Source organism: Netta rufina, assembly GCF_964035555.1.
Source record: "Netta rufina genome assembly, chromosome: 1".
NCBI classification, from domain to species: domain Eukaryota; kingdom Metazoa; phylum Chordata; class Aves; order Anseriformes; family Anatidae; genus Netta; species Netta rufina.
Window position 1 is genome coordinate 148,126,535 of NC_140123.1, and position 20,335 is coordinate 148,146,869.

At 35.5% G+C, this 20,335-nt stretch overlaps 1 protein-coding gene across 2 annotated transcripts in view; it reads right to left on the minus strand.

The window, feature by feature from the left end:
* The window catches only part of GNPTAB (N-acetylglucosamine-1-phosphate transferase subunits alpha and beta), a 43,576-nt gene that overhangs the window by 1,655 nt on the left and 21,586 nt on the right, over positions 1-20,335 (minus strand). Inside the window, exons 9-21 of one of the 2 annotated variants that reach the window (XM_084305881.1) lie at positions 18,804-18,983; positions 17,590-17,760; positions 15,817-15,940; positions 13,309-13,512; positions 10,753-11,879; positions 9,579-9,778; positions 9,099-9,318; positions 7,953-8,066; positions 6,111-6,196; positions 4,195-4,293; positions 2,010-2,177; positions 709-799; positions 79-136 (exon numbers count right to left, since the gene is read on the minus strand). In XM_084305881.1, the coding sequence (XP_084162007.1) occupies positions 89-136; positions 709-799; positions 2,010-2,177; positions 4,195-4,293; positions 6,111-6,196; positions 7,953-8,066; positions 9,099-9,318; positions 9,579-9,778; positions 10,753-11,879; positions 13,309-13,512; positions 15,817-15,940; positions 17,590-17,760; positions 18,804-18,983 (2,832 nt within the window). In that variant the 3' untranslated portion in view covers positions 79-88. The remainder of the gene's footprint in view (positions 1-78; positions 137-708; positions 800-2,009; positions 2,178-4,194; positions 4,294-6,110; positions 6,197-7,952; positions 8,067-9,098; positions 9,319-9,578; positions 9,779-10,752; positions 11,880-13,308; positions 13,513-15,816; positions 15,941-17,589; positions 17,761-18,803; positions 18,984-20,335) is intronic. The other variant, XM_084305880.1, reaches the window with a different exon arrangement.

The window sequence follows — 20,335 nt, forward strand, 5'->3', positions numbered from 1 at the left end:
ATGCAGAAGGCTGAAAATTAAGGGAAAGATTCATGCAAAAAGTTACAGGCGGAGGAAAAAAAAATGTCAAAAGCCAACCTTTTAAGAATTACACCCTCTTCATCAGACCACGGAAAGGGTTACTTAAGGCCCCAACCTGCAAAGAATTACCCATATGATTTGTTCAATTGGCTCCCTCCATGTTTAGCAGGATTAATCATGTTTAAGAAAATGATTTTATGCTTGCAGAATGGGAGTTTTTTCTTTGTGTCTGATTCAAAGCATTTTGAATTCAATAGGAGTACTCATTGTTACTTGGGAATTAGATTTGGATTAGGCACCTACAATACCTTACTCAGGACTAGAGTGGTGATACTACTCAAGTTTTCTTCCTGTTGGCTTACTTGCACTATTGACAACGTGTGTTAATAGACCAAGATTTTCAGAAAATTACTGATTGTGAAGTTCCAAATTTAGCACATTTATGATGTTTTTGACCATCACGAAACAGCTGACAAGGGAACACAATTCTCCTCCCCCCAGGTACGACTATTTTCCATGAATGTCGACATTACAACTTAAAAATTAAAGCAACCTAATCAGTAGTCATGTATCATCCTTATTTCTTTTATGAAGGAAAAACCCTAGCTATTCCATTAAAAATACATTTTATATTATCTTGAAGGTACAGCGGTGTATTAGATGTTAAAGATTTGATAAAATTTTTACCTGTTCAGCAAAAAATGAGATGACTGTAAATACAATAAGTGTTACTAGAACGCAGTGGGTCCAGAATTTGAGCTTGTCTCTGTATGCCCTCCTGCAGAAAGATGGAAACAGAAAGACAATTGCATATATTCTAAATCAGATATAAACTTTAAAGACTTTCCATGAAATAGACAAAGAAAATAAATATGGTTATTTCTCTCTTAACTTGTGTTATAAAAAGCAAAACATTTACTGTATACGGCTCAAGTTCTGCATATCCTTTGGTTTTAGTATTATCTTGAACCTACTGTTGGCCTTGAGCTATTATGGGTGTTGGTTATGTTGGAACCAATGCAAAAACCAAAACTGAACACCATACAAGAAAAAGGTGGAAAACTCATCTGAAGCTAAAAATGGATTTTCACCAGCACTTCAGCAGGCTTTAAACCAATCTGGTAGAAATCTGCTTTGACCACAAACAAGTCAAAATACAGTGTTCTTGTGAAGCTAACAACATCCTGGTGGTTGTCTTCAAAAACAGAGACAATGATATGTCTGCAGCTCCAGCCCAAGTTTCTACAGCTGAAGTCAGTTTGCAGGGCTTGTAGCACTACAATCGCACCCATTCTTCTCACCTACAACCCTTCTGATTCCTTCTACAGGTCCTCTAATATTTTCTCTTCTGTCATGAACAGCTGTTTCCCATAGTTTGCTGATCAGGAACAAAATTACTGTCTCGTCTCATTTTTATCACTATACCTTCTAACCTTTTGCTTGTATTCTATAATCAATTTTCCCAATTTCTAAGTTAAAATATTATTTATAGAATGGGAAGAGGTAAATGCACATGGAAATTTCACACATTATGTAAAAATGTGAAAGAGGTACATGTATCTTCTCTGATAATTATCCAGCTGATTACTTCTGCCAACATTTCTCACTACAGTCACTTAGTGAGAACTGGTACCACCAGAATTTATATTGCCTCTTTGCAATACGCATTCCAAATATTACTTAAATAAATAAATAAAAAAGCCAGAAGCCCTGATTGCTCTTATTAAAAAAAATAATAATAATAATTTAAAAACTCACACCTTTTTATTTGAAATAAGTTACGGACAATCAATGAAATGTTAGACTCAGAAAAACAGGAAAACACTAATCCTGCAAACATTAAATTTTAATCCATTTAAATCTTTCCACATCATCTTCATCTGTAACTCCTTCATGACAATATTGGGGAAAAAAGGGCTTGTATCACTATGTCCCATAATTACATGCCAGTACAACAGAATAACTTGAAGAGAACCTGTGTAGCATACCATTCTTGGAGCTCATGCATGTGAAGGAAACGATTCCGATATTCTCTTGGCAGTTCAAATTGGGAAGGTATAGGAAACATTGATTCATAAAAATCCCTAAGCACTGCTTTCACCGTCTGTGCATCCTTGTGATTGTGATCAATATTGTCATTTAGGCAAACAAATTTTCTAGAAAAGAAAAATGCTTTGTTAGCATATTTCCTTTAATAAAACGAAGAACGCAAACAGAAACCTTTTAAACAAAATTGATAAGAGTACCCTTTTAAAACCGAATTGATACATTTGATACTGCTAACTACATTCTTTATTATTGCATTATTTTAAGTTAATTTGATTTCAATTCAGAGGGCACCAAGGCTGACAGTGAATCAACACCTCTGAGGAATGCAGTAACAAGCTAGGGTCTCTCTCTTCTATTCACATATAACGCTGCCATCTAACGGGCACTAATATGCATCATCCCCAAACCTACCACTAGATATAGACAGCAAATTAGAAGGCTGGGATTATGATTTCAATAAGAGCTTTGTAGTTTTAAATAAGTTATCATGAGTAAAGTACTTTAAATAATAAGATGAGTTTCACTGTAGAAGGTAGATATAATAATATTAACAATTAAGTATATGTTCTATATTCTTCAGAGAAACTTATCATAAAAAACATTAGAAGACTGTACAGAAGACAAAGGTTTGTCCCTAGGCTTTAAGTTATTGTGAACACAACATAAAACGGGCATATCACAGACCTAAAGCTGAACTCATATAATAAGCCAAAATACAGACAAGAAGAACCTGGATAGTGTTTATATGGAAATCACTGTGACAAAATAAATAGGTTCCAAATAATGCTTCTTGGAGAGTTATTTCTCACAAAAGAAACTCACAAGTATTTATGTTACTGAAAATTACTGAAACTAAACCAGCAGCTAGTATGCTAGACTGCTATGTCCCGTTGGCTGCTCTGACTGAGTGCTTGCTGACAAAAATTCCCTTTCCCACATATGGACAGGGTTATGTGCTTTATTTATATTGTGAGATACGAGACCTTTACATTTTCCCCAGAGGGTGAAATAATATCTGATGACATATGCCTTGTAATTGCTAACCTTTGTAAAGAAGTGGTTCTGGTCAGCTGCATTCTCTATAGCATGGTGTGCCCTTTCAAAGAGCAGAGCAAAGTTCAGGCTTCCTCCATGAAGCTGGAAATGAGTAGAACTCTGCAGCACAAGAATTTGCCTACAGAGGGCATTACCGCTGTTCCTCAAACTGTAATGAATCTGGCACAATTGGTAACCCTGCTTTAGGCAATTACACGCAGGGAACAGTCATTCATTCAAATTGCCATATCTGAGAAAAACAAAATATGCCTCCCATCTTCAAAGAATAGCCGGCTGTATCTATGCTATCAAGTAGCTATGCTATGCAGAGCATCTGGTTATGGCAACCAGATGTCTATGCTGTACGTGTTTGGAGGGTTTACTCTGGACTATCCCTGCCTGGTTCCCGTGAACTGGCAGCTCATTAGCCACAGGAATGCAGTAGCTGCACTAGACCCGAGTCTGCTCTCAGAATCGGGTATCCACGTGCTTCTCCACTGCAATGTAAAGAAACAAGAGGACTAACCTCTAGCTTTGGATCATTTCTCATCAAATATAAAAAAACAAACAAACAAACAAACAAACCTCTTGTGACGTTGTAACAGGGCACAAAAGCATAGTGGATATGCAAAACAGATTTTGCAATAAGATCGTCCATGCTTAAGTGTTATTTTTACAGTAACACTTTAAACATATTTAAACATACATATAAACACATAAATAATTTAAACATAAAGCAGATCAAAATTTTCACTCCTTCAATATAAATTTGCCTGCAGCATAAACTATATAAACTCTAGAATTACAAAAATGAAAGCCTCAGAAATAGTTGAAGTTTTTCAATACAACTTCAAAGGTTCTAGACATATAAAAATGTAATAGAAAACAATTGGATAACCCCCAGCATAAAAGAGAAAACAGCCACTTCTGTTAAATAGAAAACAATGAGAAGTATTTTGATTAGAATTGATCTTGCTCTGTAACACAGCACAGAAATACACTGCAATAAATGACTTACAATACACAAACAGTTGAAGCAGAAAATGAAAACAAATCCCAAAACGTCATACAAATCGAGAAACAGGATACCTGGGATTTTTTCGTATGTCATCCAGCTGACCAACTACATGAGACACATTTGTGCGAATCATTTTGAAGGCAATTTCCTCTTCTCCCATGATTTCAAACCTTATTGTAAAAAAAAAAATATTATCTATACATTACTAAAGCAGCCTCTAGTCAGGTTCAATAAGTATTATTATTTGAAGAACTTATTTCTAATCTGACTGTCCAAAACATTAGAATTTGACTTCTATCAATGTGTTTACATTTTTCAGCTAATGCTCTTGCACAGAGTCACTTTCCAATAGATTTATTAGTAGCCTATTCTAGACTGAACAATTTTAATACACACTTAATAACCAAATTGTTTTGGCATAGTAATAAAGTTTTGGGAATAATAATGAATCTGAAGGTAGACCTTATGCTACATTTCCTTATTTTTTTTTATTTTAAATTTACTACTGTAATTTAAAATTACACTACAGACATGAAAAAATACATTATTTTCCAATCACTGGCCCCAGAAAAAACCTTAAAGTTACAAAAGCGTATATAAAACTACAATCTTAAATACAAATGCAAGCCTTCCTCACCCACCTACCTACTCATTACCCAGCTTACAGACAAAACAATGAGCTGTATACGACATGCAGAAATATTGCATCTCTGAAGGATGTCCCCAGTGTGGAAAAGCACTTGCCCCCGTTTAGCAGTCTTACTAGAGGTACCATACTTATTTTTCATGTGGAGGTGTACATGCACCTACCGCATCTTAATGTTCATACAAGAAAATATACTGCCTGTTTGTGAAGTCTCATGTGAGAAAGAATTCTACCTATAAAGCTCACCACATTAATAATGCAATTATTTAATATTAAAGCTTAAGAACCACATGTACCTTAAGCTGATTTATATCATTAAGCACAGCAAATCCTTACCCCTGCCTCAACATTATTCAATCTCATTTGTTGTGTCAGCTTTGCAGTTTCATTGTAAACTCTCCTGGGAAGGGAATTATTTATAAAGCATACAGCACAGCTTGAGGTACTGTGAATGCGTGTGTAACAGTGCCCCAAAGCTGCCCTAAGCGATATCTGTAACTTTCCTTCATCCTACAGAACTGCTTGACTTTGTAATCACTCCTGGGGCAAAGCCACACGCTTCAGAGAAGCCCTACCACTCTGCCCATCCAACACCGCTGGTGAGGCAGTGGGCAGGACACAGCTGTCAGCTCCATGCCAGCAAACAGCCTCAGCATCACTTCATTGGTTTGCCGTTTTCAGATAGCACAGATCTGCCTGAACCTATGTCTCAGGAAGATCTGCTCAAATACGATTATTCAAACAAACCTAAGTCAAGTTATGGTTTGTTCTGCTCTTTCCAAAAGGGGACGGGAACCATTTTGTTTTACCCGTCCCAACCTGTCACTTCTCTACGTTGCAAGAAAAGTGCAAGGCAGTTAGAGATAAAATGCTTTCCCTTTTTTTTTTTTTTTTTTTAAATAAGAACAAAAAAAAAAAAACACACAAAAATCTAAACCACTTCTGTAGAGGAAACAGGGACAAAGAAGATTTACAACTTAAAATTTCTAAGTATGAGAAACTTTTTCCACCCTTCTATGCTGCTCTAACTGCCCTCACTAAATGTATATACTTGATTAATATAGTTATTATTATAGGTTGTTATAGCTGTCTAAAGATAGTCCAGCTTCTTACTGTTGTACTACAGAGTTGGGATCTGGCCCAAGGTTTAGCATGGAAATCTTTAGCCTACTAAAGCTATGGAAAAAAAATCCCACAATCTTACACAATGAAAGAGACGTGAATAGTTAGCAGTGTGCTTCTTCAGTTCCGCTGTTAAACCTTAGACGGTACCTTAAAATAAAGATTCACAAATCTTCCTATTGTTCTATGAAAGTTGCTTTTCCCAGGACTGTAACATACCTATATTTGTTTTTGTCCTTGTATGCCTTACGAATTCTGTCAGTCACAGGTTTGCAATTAGTTACTAGGTTTTTAGTTACTGGAGGCTGGAAAAAAAACATTGTTTAGAATATAATTTAATAAAGAATAGAATCTGTTATAACAGAATACACTGTAGAAAATTTATACCACAGCTATGGAGACCTGTGTATTGCTTTCATTCCAGGAGAGTAAAACATATTGTTTCTTCATTATCTTTTGACGTAAACAATACTTACACAAACCAATATTGAAAAATATATGAAAAATACACTTTTTTGGCAAAAGTATTGCAACTTCTAGATTTCATCCTCAATACAATATTCAGAAATTGTAGCTCATTTGACAGCTGTTTTAACATTCTTCTGGTGGAAGTCACCACTAACATGGAGTATGCCAGGCATACTCCACAGAACAGATGATACACATTAGCCTTATTTATATTATTAACCTATGTTGAAACAATTCTGGGAAATAAAAATCCATGTTCTCAAGGGATATTTCTATGGTACTAGATTCAGTCCTATAAATTTGTCTGTTGCAGACAACAGGAAGAAAAATTGTGTTTGTGTTTAGCACAGAGGTCTAATTTTGTGACTATATGAACTGATTTGAACTGATAAAATTAGTATATTAGACATTAGTGCTTAAATGAATAATATTTTATTAACTCAACAAGAAGATTTAATCTGACATCGTTCCCAGAGACTTATTTTTAACCCTGTCCTGAAACAAATTCACAGCAACCATCCTTTATTAATACTCCTTAAAGTTTTCACTTCAGAGAATTTTGTAGCTGAATTCAGAGTCATAAAGAGGTAAAATGAAGTAAGGTTGTACTGGATGTAATGTCCTCAGATTTTACAAAATTTCAAAATCCACACTTTAATTTTTTTCAAATCAGACTGTCAGAATGATTTTACATAGAGTTTTGCTGAAACGTAGACTTAGGGGCAAGATAGGTGTCCAGTGTAATAAAAAACAATAAATTTAGCATATATCAATAGTCAACACTCCATATACATTTACCTACACTAACATTGTAGATCTCTGCACTCTGGTTTGCATGATGGGGATTGACAATGCTCTTACTACCCAACAGCTCATGACCTGTACTGATCAATTTTTTAATTTTTCTTCCCCTTTGGTACAGTATTGGTTTTGACCAATAAAACATCGGGTCATCAATTTAGGAAAGTTCATGCACACATTTTTTCAGAAGCATAGACTGATGCAGGAATTCAATTCTGTTTGCAAAAGAAATTTAGGAATCTAGAATATTTAGATCTGACACTAATACCTAAATTCCCACAGATTTCAGTAGAATTTAACAACCAAAATAGGAATTAAGGACATAAATCTTTAATGAACATCTAGTCCTGAGCCTTCAATTTTTGAAAGTTAAAAGGAATTACCCAGAAGCCTTTCAATTAGGAAGACTGACTGAAGATATTCCTCCGGTGATATTTATTTTAACGCACAGAATGTCATTCAAGCAGATTTATCAAGAAGTTCTAGTTAGAGAGGTATTGAGCACACTATCTTTTGGGTTTACACTAGTGAATTTTCTTAATAAGGATGACTTTTTAAATCTTATATATAATAAAATTTTAAAGCTCAGCTTTTCTCTACAGAAAATTTTAATAGCTTTAAAAGTTAGCACATAGCTTATAGAATTTTCATATTTAATACACTTATTTCATGTATACACAAGTAGAAATTTTTGTGAATACTTTCCTTCTAGAAATCAAACCAACATTTCAAGCATAATAAATACATGTTCAGGAAAGAAATCATCCATCTTTTAGGACCAATGTTTCTTACCAGATTGGGATCATAATATGCTTCCTGAGTTGGTGGAATAACATGGATCCGAGTGATGTTGGCAGGAAGAGATTTTGAGCAATTTATTAGCATTTGTTCTAGACCCGTCAAATCCTACCAGGAAGGAAAGAAAAAGATTCTTGTTTTCTCATTACTGTAGTTCTAAAATCCAGGGTTCACATACTTAATGTTATATGCATAAGAAGTTTCTATATTACTGTAAAAAAAGAAGACATTTGTTTAGCACACCTCAATTTAATAACTGTTAAAGTTAGTAGAAATCTCAATATACTTAGAGTGAAGGAAATGCTTGGTTGAATTGAGACCACATAAAGCGTGATTTGTTATTTTCATATGAATATTAAAAACACATCTTTACCAATGACGTAAAGAGAGTACAGAATTCCCAGACCAGAAGTGACAAATTAAATCCCAGATCAAACAAAAACAAAAATATAACTGAAAGTAGAGGAAGATTTTCTGATTAAGGTACAGGACAGGAACACCTGAAAACAGAGCTGTGTTGCAGCTATGCTAGTGATTTTTTGTGCCATTTCAAGAATATGATTTTATTGGTTTGAGCCCCGATTCTTCTGTGAAGCAGAAAGGGTACAATTCCCTCTCTACCAACTGTCTCTAAGAGCACAAGTCCTACCAAAACCACATCCTCTGCTTATCAGGTTCCTAGAAAGCCAGGAACGTGAATCTTTATACATGGTCATAGTAGTTACTGGTATCACTTCTTTGCTGACCTTTTTCTCACTTCTTTTTTTAGGGAACAAGTTCTTCAGTCAACGACAGTCTTTTACGATGTGCAAGAACAAGCGTATGCACAACAGAATCCCACTCTTCACCGTGTCTTTTACCAGTGAACATCTTTCTAACAAATTCATACCAACTACTTTCTTAAGAGTAGATTCCAGTGATCCATTTTTCTGATGCTGCTAGAACTCAACTTAATTGTTGAGTCCATATAAGAACAATAAAGAAGTAGAACACAATGTTATATTCTCTAGCTAAAATTGAAGAATTGACAGACGTTACAGATGTTAAAGCAAAGATAAATACAGATTTAATTCATTTTAATGTAACAGATGCGGTCTTTAGAACCAAAGTCACTCTAGAAGTTATTGCTGAGGAAAGTACCTGCAAACTTAATGGCAGTTCATGGATTCTTGTGGCCAACGTTCGAATCTCTCTGTCAGACAAAATGCCTGACTGGTCTGTATCAACCTCATCGAAGATCTGAGAGATGTTCAGTGGCTGGACTGCACTCATAAGATAGTAGAAATATGAAAAAGCAAACTGCATATCTTCTGAGTGCCGCACTTTGTGAAATGATGTCTTGTCAAACTCCTCAGGAAACCTACATAAAAGCATACATTAAATTAGTACTCCAGCTTCTAATAAAACATTGCTTATCTGAAAACAAATTCTCATCTAAATTTTTAAAGGTCCTCCTTACTTTAGCACAACTATCATGTTGTAATAAATTCCCTATTTCCCTTTTCAAAACATAATTTTAATGAGTAGCCATCAACACATTGGAAATAGCTATAACAAAGCTTTAACAAAAAGATAGAATTACCTGCAGTTCTACATTATTTCAAAGACAGACATACTCACATATCCTGTAGCTCTTGCATAACAGTGCGGTCAATCATGTGAGGCATATGAGCAGGGACTTTCCGAGATGTAAATCCAAATTTACTGTTTAAAAGCTTATTTACATATCGAAGGGAATCAGCAAATGTATCTTTCAGCTGCCTTCCAAGATGTTTACCATCAGTAAAGTATGACATTTCTTTGAGTAATGACTCTTCTTCCTAAACAGCAAGACAAGCGTACATTAAGGTCATATTATCAAAAGCAGATTAAATACATAGGAAAACTGACATTTCAGGCAGGTACCAGCTCTTTTTTTAAATAGGTAAAAAATGTAAAGAGAAGTTTTGAATACTTTTCTTCATATACCTTTGATGTGTCCTTAAAAATAAGAGGAAAAAAAAGGAAGGTAACTTCATCCTTAAAAATTATATGCTCTGAAGAATAGTGGTCTACAAAAAAAACTTCCTTAATAATTTTTCTTCTGACCCCTCACACACTCAACAGTTTTCTATCAGATATTCATAATATTGCTTGTTGTTTTTTTTCTTTTTTCTGATTATTCATCCCCATTTGATAACTGAAATCTTTGATAAACAGAAAGAGGTAATAGTACCTTTGCTATTTAGAGTACTGCAAAACAGCTGTACCAACTGAAGCATAGTCTCTATCTTCTTTTCTAGAGGTTTTCAAAAAGTCCTCCGAAATGCTTTGTCTAGAAGCTTTCTACATGTTTCCTTGACATGGTCTGGATATTCAGTGTTGTTGGCAGCCTTTCAATTTAACTTTTAGATCTTGAATACTTACCATTATACGTAAGAATATTTTTACAATTTATATAAAGTGTATCCACATTTGTATAAATGCATCCAAAACAAAATTTAATCTCTTTTGCAGTACTGTATGTGTAAATAATTTCACTGCATCAACATACACTGAATAAGAAGGGAATGTGACTTCAAAAACACTCAGTAGAACGGGAATGGAAATGTCTATTCAGGTTTCACCACCTAGCTATGAGAGGCCCAAATCAAACAGATTAGATTTTATGTGAAAACTCAAAAAGAGTTTTCAAAAAATTTCAGCATTTACTTCAAAGGCAAGACATTCTAAATTTACAAATAATATTAACAGAATTCCACAACATGCAATAAGATGCAATTATTCCACTAAGCAGTGATGTTAAGATACTCACATCAAGAAGGTCTTGGAAATACTTCTTTTTCTCCCATGGCAAAAAGCCTTGGTAACTTCCAGCATAAGACTGTAACTTTCTTCCCACTAACCCCTCCCTTACATTTGTATCCAACTGTTCATGCCCTTTTCTGCCCTCCATTCCCTCTGTATCTTCTCCAGCCTCAGAATTCCTAATATTTTTTGATTTCTGTGTTTCCCTTAATATGAGGGAATTCAATACTTTTTCTTGAAGTTCATTTTCATTTCCCATGGACTGGATGCCATTTCTCTGGCCTGGTTGGGTGGATTTAGGCTTCATTTTGGAAATAGGTTTATTTGTATTCATTGCCACATCAGTCCTTTTTGTTCTGGTAAGTCTTGAAGGAACTTCCCCATTTGCTTTTATTGCTGTTTCTGTTTTGCTATTGTTTACATCTTCATGAGGCTTCTGCCAGATGGTTTCATTTTTCTTATCTTGTGAATTATAATGCACATCATTCTTTTCTAGACCTACAATCTTCTTTACTGTAGTTGAGAACTGATAAGGTCTCAAGAGAGCAGCCTTGGATAGGTTAAATCCCTTCTGAGTGATATCACCATTTGCTAGTTTTAAATCCAGGTTCTGCAGTGCTATCTTAACGTTTTCAGGAAGAAGAGACACATTTACTGATGGTATTACAATCTCTTCATGGAAACTCCCTCCTGTTTCATTTCGACGTCTCCTGACTCTTGGAAAGCGTTTTTCTTCAGGAATATCTTCAAATATCATTTCAGCTTCTGGTATTGAAGTTGGAGTTTTAAAATCAGAGTTGGATTTTTGCGTGGAACTTGCGTTCAGTTTTGGCTCCTCTCTAGTATCAACTTCAATAGCTACCTGCATTTTGAACTCTTCATCATTTTTATTTAGAAATGTAAGATTAAAATAGATTACAGTTGTATTCATGCCACTGTGCATTATGAGGTGGATAGTCTTCCATTTGTTAGCAACTGAAGCATGCCGAATAATTGGGTTATCGCTATATGAACCCTCAATTCCTTTCTTGGCTATTTCGCTGAAGCTGAAATAGGGCAGACATTCACCTTTTGGAATAACATAGTAGGTCTGATTAAGCTGAAGTGTCACCTTGTACATCTCTTCAAAGTGATCTGGGAAAAAAAATGAATTTTCAGTGAGATTTTTTCTGTATTTTTAAATTGTAATACATCCAGCGAGATTCACAATTTTTGCAGTGAGACTACTTTGTGAAAGAACACTTACTGTAGCTTCCAATTTCTTACTCACCTATCTTAAATAATCCATTATTAGGATATACTCAGAATTATAAATCTGATGTAGATTCCAATGATAATTCTAAAAAAAAAACAACGCTATAATTTATCACTCCTACCTACAGAGCCTAAGTTGCTTATCATCACACCTCACTTAAAATTGTGTGTCATAAGTAACAAGCTCATACTACATTTTGGCCACATTTTAGTAGAATCACATTACAGGAGTTGTATTTCACTACTAGATTGAATTCTCGATTTGGAATTTCTAAAACCTCTCACTCGCACAGCAGAAGACAGATCTGTCAGCTCTTGTGAGAACAAAGCCTCACTGCCAGCAATGCACTATTTTGACCCGAGAAGCAGGGAAGTCTCTACTCTTTCAAGCAGGCCAAATTATCCCATTTATTTTCCTTTATCCACACCAAACAGAACTCTCAATCACTCCATTCACTCCTGCTAGCCTTTCATATCCAAATAAAATTCTGACATCTCAACCTCCAATTTCTCCTTGTTTTCCTTGTTCTACCTGCACTGCCTCTATACTTTTTGCTCTACAGTTTTCACGCTTTCTTCACTAAAATTCTTGCAGTTCTGCATCTTCCCTTCTTCAAAAAAAAAAAAAAAAAAAAAAAAGGTATTTTAGACTGCACTAGGAATCTTCTAATATTAGCACAAAAAAAAAAGTTTAATGACTCTCCTTTTTAAATGCAGTGAGGTTAAAATGTCCACCTTCAACCCAGTTGCTTCACTGGACTAGCACAATTACAGGATGAAAGCCTCCGTAGCCAGCAGCACACAAGGAAGACACGCTTAGGTAACTCAAGCTCCTCAGCAGAACCCACAGGTGACTAAAAGTAGCCTTTGGCAAGAGTACAGAGCCAGACTTGAACTTACACCCTCAATGTCACAGAGGTCCTTTAATTTAATAACCACTACGAGCACCATCAAATTAGCTGTTCTCATTTGGGTCAAGTCTGTTTGCATAGCTGAAATGTAATTTCTGCGTTTAAAGCGTAAGCCTCTTAGGTAATGATTTTGATGCTTGCTGCTCCATAAAACATCAAGCATTCCACCCATGCTTGGCAAATACGGATTTTACTAACTAAAGCAGCACACAAAAAATGATTTATGTTTGGATCAGTGAATAAAGGAAGTGCCCATCTTTTTCCTTCAGCTGCTAGCAGCAATTTTTCATGGCACTGCAGGGCTCTTAGCACTACTGGAGAATAAAGATCAACCAAGAATGGTAAGGCAATTCAAGAAAAATTCAACATTATGTTTATCAACCATACATATTACATACCTTGCCCACAGTCACCAGCATCAAATCCACAGGAGAGAACGTTGCAGGCCTGATCACAGAATTTGTCTGCTAGCCAGGAATTAGCACACCCTTGGTTACAGTATGAAACACCACTTATTCCTCCACCAAATTGCCATGGTGGTCCATTTCCTATACCTCCAACTGCACCACCACCAGCAACATAGCGACTACCCCCGCTGTTACCTAAAGGGAGAGAAAAGAAAAACAAAAGTGACCAGTCATTTGAAATTCGTATTTCTGAGGAAAGGTACATTTTAAGCCACAGTGTTAAAGCTCGTCTGAGAAGAGTCACCAGAACTTTATTTACCAACAGTAAAATTAAAACAAGGGAACTAACTAGCTCTCCGAGAGCTAGTGTAAAATATATAGCATACAAAATCTCACTGTAGAGTTTTGCAAACAGACTTAAAAATGCAACAAAAACTGCAACATATTTTATCTTAACTTCAACAACGTAGGAAAAAAAATGATTTACTTTTCCTCTTGCTTGCATTCCTGACTTTACAGTCCCCTAGACTTTATAGTCCCCCATCATTTTCTTAATCCAGAAGCATCATTTCATTTTTCCTAACCTACAGTTCTAAAAATTCAATTGAGGAACTAATGGTGCAGCTTTGCTATGACGTTAGACTACTCTAACTGCTCTTGCGCTGAAGTGTTCACTCACCTTCCCTGTATACTGCAACCATTTGCTAATATTAACATCCATACAGCATACAGAAAATCAAATCTAGCTTAAAAGTAACCCAAACCTCTCCAAAATGCCCACCCTGAAAGAATAACTACGCAAGCAAGGTGGTGGAAACATGCGGTAGGGTTGGTAGGGCTGCCCCTTTTTGCCACTAGTGTGGTCTTTGTTGCATTCATAAATTCAGTTTTGCATCTGACACGAAGACAACATGGTTGACTCTTCCTATCTTGTGTGCCATCAATACTTGTTTCTACAGGTAAATGGAAATTGTCTTGCTTATATCTATTTCCCTTCATTTTCATTGAAATCATAACATCAGTCCCTTCTCACCGGAAGGGGCATGCAAAGGTAGCACCAATAATAAGGCAACAATTGGGCAGAGTAACTGAAATCTCTGGAAGATAAGAGAACAATGCAGGTGTTCTTCAGAAAAGTAATAGATCCTCAGTGAGCGCAAGTCTTGGCAGCAATAAAAATATTTTCATATCTTCATTGCTTTGAATGCACATGAAAAATAGCCTTTTATTAGAAGTGTTCCCCTTCCCCTCCCCCCCCCATAGGTGGTTCTTAGAACAGAAATATGCAGAAAAAAATGTCACTGAGATTTAAGAATCCTCATATAGCATACATTGTTTTAAGAATACAGTCCATCTTCTAATCTTCTTCATTCATTTCTGGATAAAACCCTAAAAAAACTCCCTTCTCAGGAAATGAAGTGTGCCCAAATGCAGGCTATTTCTGGTTTGCAGAAGCTTATTTGTTCCCACTTCACACTTCCTTTACAAGAACTATTGTTCAAGGATAAAAAGCAAGGAAGGAGACAGCCCTGAACCTTGTAACAGCCACACGTTTCCCTTCCATGGCAAGGTCTGGTGAACAGGCATTTCAGCCACAGCTATACATTCTCCTAAAACTAGTGCACCTACAAGGCAGACATTTGTATGTGGCCAACTGAAATTTAAAAAACGAGAGGTAGAGAGGAAACATGTAAGCAAAGTTACCGAGTGTTGGCATTAAGGAGTTACAAGACATGAAAACAGATCAAAAGATGGAAAAGAAGTGGAACACAGACTAGAGTTAGAGGAGACACAAAATCTATTTAAAGTATGTTTGAGCAAGTGAAATCTAGGAGCAGAGCATATACAGACAGCCTCCTCCATGAAGGGAAAGTGGGGCAGAGCTTGGAAAATTAACAAGTAGCATAAAGCCTTGCAAATAAACTTTCCAGCAACTTCTCTGGTCAGACATTTAAATGCAAATTCAGCTTAAAATCTAACTTTAATATGAAGCAAGGAGTACTTAAAAAGCGGCAAGTGAAAGGAGACATCAGACCTGTACCACTGTACAAGACACTACCATCACATCCACAGAAATTTTGCCATGCAATACTAATTACCTCAGATACCGTTATTCCAGTAATATTTCTTAGTTGTTCCACCTATATCTCTTTACTTGTTTTGTTATCTGAATGACAGATGATTTAGTTCAAGAATAAAAGGACTGGAGTTCTCCTGAAAGTGTGATATTATTTGGACTTTGAGGTTCAGAAGTTTTCCTGTCATGTAGTCAAATTTGGTACCCAAAAGAAGATTTTATTGTGCCCTACTATTTGCTGTCATTTCCCATGGAAATTTACAGCTTGAAGGAAATAATTTTTTTAATATGTAAGATGAATTCTTCCCTCCCCCGCCATTAATGAAGGCAAATTTTGTAGTTATAGGAGAATTATAAATTACAGAATTATAATAAGAAACAAGTCAGTTCATTTTTGTCTAAATTTAACATTGTTGTCTTACCAATGCAATCACCTCCATCCCAATCACAAGCTGAGTTATTACACGCTTTATCACAGTAACCATCTTTAATCCATGAACCAGGACATCCCTCAGCACAGTTTGGCACAGGCCAAGTCAAGTAAACCTGGAACAACATTACAGTCTGAGTCAAGGACTGACAAATAGAAGTCAACTGAGCTTGTTTCTTTGAACACAGAGACTTAAAATAATGCCTTCCTATGCATAGTGCCTTCAGTGTTTTACAAACAGCATTTAAACCTTGTCACCTACAAAATAAATAATTTCCCTCTCTTTGAAAGGGATAACAAGTCTCAGAAGTTAAATGAATTCGCAAGGCTATACAGCAAGACAGCAATAGCCAGAAATAGAAAGTAGGACTTCCCAAATTCACTTCTGCAAACCCTATTCAAATGAAAATTAGTATTTTTATTTTTTTAATCTGATAAGGAGGGAGAAACTTTGAATCTAAAATACCCCACAGCTCACTTGTTCTCCTGACTCAAAATCTTTCTTCATCACTAACCCATCATGAGATAAGTAGCACATTTTGAACGTAATCCCTGAAGCATCTAATCCTCTATGACTTAAATAATACTAAGAATTGCCAATATAAAAAATGCATGTGAATGTATTGTAACTGGGAAAACAATAAAAAAACCACATTTTCCTCTAGACATCTGAAAATTTTAGTAGTACTTTTGCTACCGAAGCACTGATCAGGTTTATCACAAACATTTAATCTAAGTTCGCTTCATTCTCATAACTCAGAGCAACAACTGAAGAGCAATAAAAGCACAATAACAGGATTCTGCAATTATGTGCTTACTTTCTTAAAGACTCCCAATGTTCTCATGTACTAAAAGTTAGTAATTTTACAGTAGCTTAAGCTTATTTTGTACAGCTCTTCTGTGTGTGTGTGCAGGTGTGTACATATCTGCCTGTATGAAGCATTTAATTCAGTGGTCTCTAACATCTGGTGTCCCCTTCTAGTTATTATTTGTATTAAAGCAATATGTAAGTCTTAAGTGTTTCCCTCCATGTTACTAATATAGATCAAGCTCATTGATGAAAACTCTGCTGGTAACCAAATTCTTTATGCATGGCTATTGCTAACATTTCCTCAGCCTGCTTTCCTCATTTAACCCCAGTGATGATAATAGGTCAGTTGAAAGACTAAATCACTTTGTGTTCATGAAAAGCAGTATCTTTCAGTGAACAATTATATAAAGATTTGGCAAAGATACTGTGGGTCTCCGGAATAGAGATGGTTAATAGTAAATTTTAATATTAAACCGGTTTGAGCATCATGAGTTCTCAGTGTTCCCATGAAAGAATCAATTCTGTTTTGAACAAAACATGCCTCACAAAACAAAAAGGATTTACAAAGGAGGAAAGACTGATAGCTTCCAAACACCGAATCAGTCTTCCCAGTGCTCAAAGTGGAGGAATTCAGGAATGACATTGATAAAGTAAAGCATGAAGCCTGACAGAGGACCATTATACCCTCCAAAACCTGGGAGAGAACACCAAGAAAGGCAATTCCAAACATCCACACAGCACAAATACAAAAAAAAGAAAGTCCTCCCCACCCTGAATCTTTGTGAACAATTGTCTAGTGAAGAATAATGATCCTTTAGAGGTAAAAAGGGGAAGGAAGGTAAATTTCTTTCACTCGCTCCCTCTTTCAAAGTAGCATTTATTCAGTTTTCATGATATTAACACAGAGAAGTTTTAAATCTACTTCTAGTTAAAAATCCTTACCTAAGAGCTTACCTTTTGACCTTTAGAGTGACTGTAAAAATCATCAGGCCAAACATCTTTCCCAAACATAACATCATCATTGAGATAGATAAACTTCTGAGAGAGGCCACTGATACGATGAATGTGGCTTTCAATAGCTGGTGAACTGAAGGTAGGCAAGTGACTCACATTCTGAAATATTTCCTAAAAAATAAGAAGAGACAGTGAAGTTCTTCTTCTTTGCTAATGTATTTTCTTTTTTTTATTTTTCCTTTCAAATATTTCCTTTTCCAACATAACACCATTTTCAATTCTGTTGCTTAAATAAAAAACTGCACCTGGCTCAATGTAAAGACACAAACTCCTATTTATTTCACTATGTACTGGATCAGGCCCAGTGTAGATATATTTATACTACTTGTGCAGTACAGGCCGCACAAAATTTCAAGAAGTTGAACCTGTTCCAACATTCAAACAGCATTCTTCCATTTCTTTCAAGTAACTAAGCAAGCAGACAGCAACAGAAGTTGAATTAGTATCTTGTTACCACTTAGGCTGCTCAGGGCTCCTATGTCATGCTCAGATACCAAAATTACTCCTGAATTTATAATAAGAAGCTACTGCTTTTTTTTTTTTTTTTTTTTTTTTTCAGGAAACTTGAGGGATTCCCTTTCTCTTTTAAATAAGCTTTTTAGAATGCATATCTACTTTTTTTTTTTAAGCCATCTTCTTAGTTCTAGTAATTGTAGTCTATCCTGTCCTAACAGAAGCTTATTAGATTAGCACTGGTCCTGAGACAATGTTTATAGATTTGTATTGCCTTTTCTTGCCTCTAGGTTTTTTATAAATACACTTTATAAGGAAATTAGACACGGGTATACATTAGCTGAAGCCTTGTTATTTGGAAAAATGACTGCGTTGAGGCTTGATCTATCTTATCTGTTTTGTTATTGGCTTAGCCAAACTGAAATACAAAAAAGACAGATTGGGGCTTAACAAAACAATGAATGAGAGAGGGGAGATGCGGTCACTTCTTCCTTCCTAATAAATGCAGCTTTTAGCTGAAAGGGGATAGCTGGGTTTCAGAACAAACAGAATCATTATTAGCAGTACTTTTGTGATTTTTTGCTGTTGTTGTTGGTTGGTGTTGTTTGGATTTGTTGCTTTTCTCCCCCCCCACCCTTGGTTTTGTTTTGCTTTTTGTTGGTGGTGTCTCCTTGTTTTCATGTTTGTTTTTTTGCTTTTACCTGATGGGTTACTATAGTTATCCGGGGATTATCCAGGTTAAGCCAGGAAGGAATCTGCCCGTTAGTGACAATGAAAATATGTCGCACCCAAGGAGCATGCCTCTCTATTGATCGTAACGAGTATCTCAGTTCTTCATTATCTTCAAAACGGCTGGCAGAAATATCTTCATCCTGTTTGGACTATAAAAAAAATCCTTTAGATTTAAATAAACTATTCAAGTTCTGATCCAACTAGGTAACAAGAGTGTCCTTTAACATAGTGGTCTTAAGTATTTTGAGACTTAGGCATTCAAATATAAAAGATGCATTGATCAAGTGCCATTATTCCTCTAAAGGATCATGTTTTACTAAATTATCAAAGTGAACAATATATTCTTCTGACACCAATGGCTCACCACAAGGTATCATTAGGTCATCTGCTGACCACAGTGCAAGACGACATCGTCTTGTACAATCCCAGTTCTTGAAGGAAGAGCTCCAGTTAAAAAAATAATCCTGTTTTCCTAGATTATTAATCTTGATTATTTCCTGATCTTGATCAAAAGCCAAGCTGCATTTCAAATCTGTAACATCACCTTTCAGAACTGCTGCTTTAAGAGGCTGGGACCTTCCAAGTTCATCATGTCATAAACCATATATGATGTGTCACCTAATATAGACACTGGAAGGGTGACGATGTAGCTGCTCTTCAATTATACCTAGGTCTTTCATTTCAGAAAAAAAATAGGCAGGAGACAATTGAATATTAAGCTTAATTTTGTCACTATCAAATAGCTAAAGGTTTCCATACATTTTTTGTTAAAAGGCAACATTTTAAACTAGAAATTCTTCAGGCAAGTAACAAAATTAGGTTACATGACACTAACATACTTTTCTTTCCCATTTATGAGAACTTAAACACCTCTTCCAAAACTAAAGAGGATTGAGGATGCTGAGAAGGAATATTTCTATAAGAACTATGCCCAACTACAACAGGAAACTCAAGGAAAAAAACTTGAACATTTAGCAATTACCATTTTCGCTGCACATTCTATGCACTGTAATTAAGTCTCCTTTTCCAATACATAAGAGTAACATAGATTATGCATTCTCAAAAACATAACCGAAAACATTTCAATAACAACATATATTGGCTAGGTACCCATCTACAAAACGCATAATGCATAATTAAACATGAGTAAGCATACATTTAAAATGCAGGGTTTGTATCAACAAGCAGAAGTTCCCCAAAGCCAGGTTCACAGGATACAGAAACAGACTGCAAGCATTATTGGAGAGGGCATATTTATTTTATCCATTTTAGACATTTATGGTAAAATTAAATTCTAGCAGGAGAAAAAAAAAATTAACATTTTAGAAGATCTTGTGATTTTTTTTTCCTTTTGATAAACTTAACATTCTTCCATTAAACATTTATTCTGTTTAAAACTTCTTTCTTTACAAATAACTGCATTTAATTTCTTTGATTTTTTTTTTTTAAAAAGAGAAGTAACTAGTATTTGTTCAGTATATGTGACACTGCGAAGCAAAAA